The sequence below is a fragment of the Solanum pennellii genome, chromosome 3 (assembly GCF_001406875.1).
Source record: "Solanum pennellii chromosome 3, SPENNV200".
In the NCBI taxonomy this organism is placed as follows: Eukaryota; Viridiplantae; Streptophyta; class Magnoliopsida; order Solanales; family Solanaceae; genus Solanum; species Solanum pennellii.
Window position 1 is genome coordinate 53014406 of NC_028639.1, and position 3203 is coordinate 53017608.

The following is a 3203-nucleotide window of genomic DNA, read 5'->3' on the forward strand; positions in this document are numbered from 1 at the left end:
TATGGAAATATACTATACATTGCAATTTTTTACATATCAGTATGATTCAAAAATATATTCTTAAATATTAGTTAATGTTTTCAAAATTTAATTCTAAAATTAAAAATTATGACAATTAATAATGAACGGATGTAATATTATGTATTCAACTTCGACGAGAGTCGGACCATTTATAAACTGAAAAAGGATTAATTCCATTAAGATTTGTGTTCTATTTCATCAATACAAAGTATGTATGTCTTAAACTAATAAATTCAACATAATGAAATATTTATATATAAAACTAGTAAAATAACATTTTCTTAAAGATTAGTTTTATAAATTAACAAATAATACGGGGCAGACAAAGTACACAGGGCAAACATTTTTATAGCAATGATTGTTACATGGGATTCCCTTGTTACTTTCAGCCACAAAGATTGATATCGCATGCAATTTTCTTTCATCGTATTATTATTACATCATTTGTTAATCATCCATTTTAAATTGTTATATATTTTTTTAAAATAATAATATTTATTCATAATTAATTTTGCACACTTTTCAAGAAATTATAAGGGTACATTACAAAATATATAGAATTATTCATTAATTTTATAAAATAAATAAATATCATTAGATATTTTAAAATAGCATAATAAATAACTATTATCGAATTATAAGAACACTTTGATATATTTTATGCGGTCTTATTCATCAATGTCAAAGTATACATTAAACTAATAACGTAGACGTGTTATAGGGGACGGATGGAGTAATACCATCAATATATGATAATCAAATTCCAATTATTAATGCACCTACACACAAATTCAACATAGCAAATGAGAATTATAAGAAAATAGCCCATCTAGAATGATGTAAGCGAAGTACTTTTTTATGTAAAAGAAAAGCATGAAATGAATTCCATAATTTATTAGTTATAAATAAAATCTTAATAAATTACAAATTGCAACAAATATATATATATTAAAAAAGAAAAGATAAAATGTAGGACAATGAAAATCTTCTGTTCTCCCCCCTTTTTTTGTTTTGCCATATGGGGGTAGAAACTATAGACCATTAATTAAGTAAGAAAAGAAGAAAAGATAAAAACAAAAATTTTAGCTCTTTTTCTCAACTTCACCACCTTCTACTAAATAAGCTTTTTTCCTTCTATCTGCATTACTTGAGATGCAAATGACAAGAAAAAATGTAGCATAAATTGCATGAACTCTCCAGCTAGTTTTAGGTGGTTGATGAAGCACAGCCCTATGAAACACTGTCATGTAATAATGAAGCCCAACAGCAAAGCCCACAATTGTTTGAGCCAGGCCTATGACTTTTGTTGTTGGTCCAGTTTCAGTGGAAAATACTAAGATGAGATACATGAGGAGCATCAAAAGGTACAACACATAAGCAAGAGTTTGCAATAGCTGTAAGCAAATGTAGGTGGACTGTGCTGTAGCATAGAAGAATTTCAATGGCTCTAAGCCAGTCACTAAAGAGGAGAGGCAGAGGATGGAGAAGTAAATAGAGAGGTAAACTTGGATGAAGATTAAGAGTTTTTGGAGAGAGAAATAGGCTTTGATTTTGTTGAAAATGAGAGAGACTAGAATGAGAGGGATTAAGATGAACGCAAATGAGATTAGAGAGGCAATAGTTGGTGCATATTTGTTACCCACGTAGGGTTTGAAGTTTTTGGTGATTTCTTTGTTTGCTTTGTTGAGGTAAACTTGTGAGGTTTTGGAAATTTTCTCCAAATCTGGCAAAAATGTTTCATGGAATTTGGAGGGTAAGTCTCTGAATGCAGAAATCATGTCATCATCTTCATCTTCAAGCCAGCTGTACTGTGATTTTTTCTGTGGTTTCTTGACTGCAGGGGTTTGGATTTTAGTAATTGGGGTTTTGGATTTGGACTCACTGCTGTCTTTTTTCAGTTGGGTTCTAATGGTTTTGGTTGTTTTGTCTGTTGGCTGGATTTTACTGATTGGGGTTTTAGATTTAGACTGATTGATGCCTTTTTCCAATTGGGTATTAGTTGATTTGATTGTTTTGTTCTTGGGAGAAGAAGTTGAGCTGATTTTGGGTAGATCTGAGGACTTTTTGATGGTGGAAGAAGTGATCTTGGTTGAATTTGAGGACTTGGAGGGAGTGAGATTGAGCTTTTGAAGCTGGGATTTGAATGTAAGTTTCTCTGATTTGGTAATGGTAGAACTAGGCTTGGTTTGTGATTCAGAAATGGGAAGTTTTGATTTTGGAAGCTTGGTTTGGTTCTTGGTAGAACCAAAACTAGAAGAAGAGTAAGTCTTGATTTGCTTGGTTTGATTCTTAGAAGAGTTATTGGTTGATTTGGTTTGGTTCTTGGGAGCAGAAACTGAAGTTGAAGTTGTGCTGATTTTCTTCTTAATTGGCTTTGAATCACTTTGTAACTCCAACATTCTTCTGCTACTAACATTATTATTCTGTGTTTGGAGTTCACTATGTGCTCCTATGAATGAAAGAGTGAATAACACAAAAACAAGACATAGTACTAAAAGTACCTTAGTAAAGCTGCAGGAATGTAGGAGTGGAGCCATATGTACTGACTCACTCACTCTTGCTCTGAAGAAGAGATCTAATGAGGCTTCTCCAAGATTGGATCTGAATTTTAGACAAGATGATATAAAAAATAAATGGAGAAGGGAAGCATTAAAAAGAGTGAGAGAAAAATGTAGGACTTTTTAGTGTGTGTGTGTGAAAAGTGGAAGTTGAAGCAAGGTAAAGGAGACTTTAATGCCAAAGTTGAGGCTGTGAGATATGTCACATGGAGCAAACAGACAAGCACAGTATCCCTGTACTACGCGCTTTACCTATGTTGTAACTATAATATTAAATCAATCTAAGTTCGTGGTGCAATAATGAAATTATTTCATTCTTAATTAAAGATTATGTGTCTATATTCTAAATATGGAGAAAAGCACTTTAGAAGAATGATTCTTGAATAAGCCGTGTAGTGTACAATTCAAATTTAGTCGAGCTCTCTAGACATGGGGTAAAACACTGTTTCCTAAATGTAGGCAGGCACCAATTGCAATGACAATAATTCTTCTAGTTATTAAGCTGCACAAAGCAAAAGTGAACAAATAGTCTACTCTAATACAATAACTAGATAAGAATTGATGCAGACTAGAATAGAGCTACATTTTCTGATGGACTAGCGTAGTTGAAAGTTCGATACACAT

At 32.2% G+C, this 3203-nt stretch overlaps 1 protein-coding gene across 1 annotated transcript; it reads right to left on the bottom strand.

Moving 5' to 3' along the window:
• Positions 1-895: 895 nt before the first annotated feature.
• On the bottom strand, positions 896-2985 carry LOC107015138. Its single transcript, XM_015215317.2, has one exon. The coding sequence runs from the start codon at positions 2556-2558 to the stop codon at positions 1104-1106; it is 1455 nt and encodes a 484-aa protein (XP_015070803.1). The 5' UTR covers positions 2559-2985; the 3' UTR covers positions 896-1103.
• Between the last annotated feature and the right edge of the window lie 218 nt (positions 2986-3203).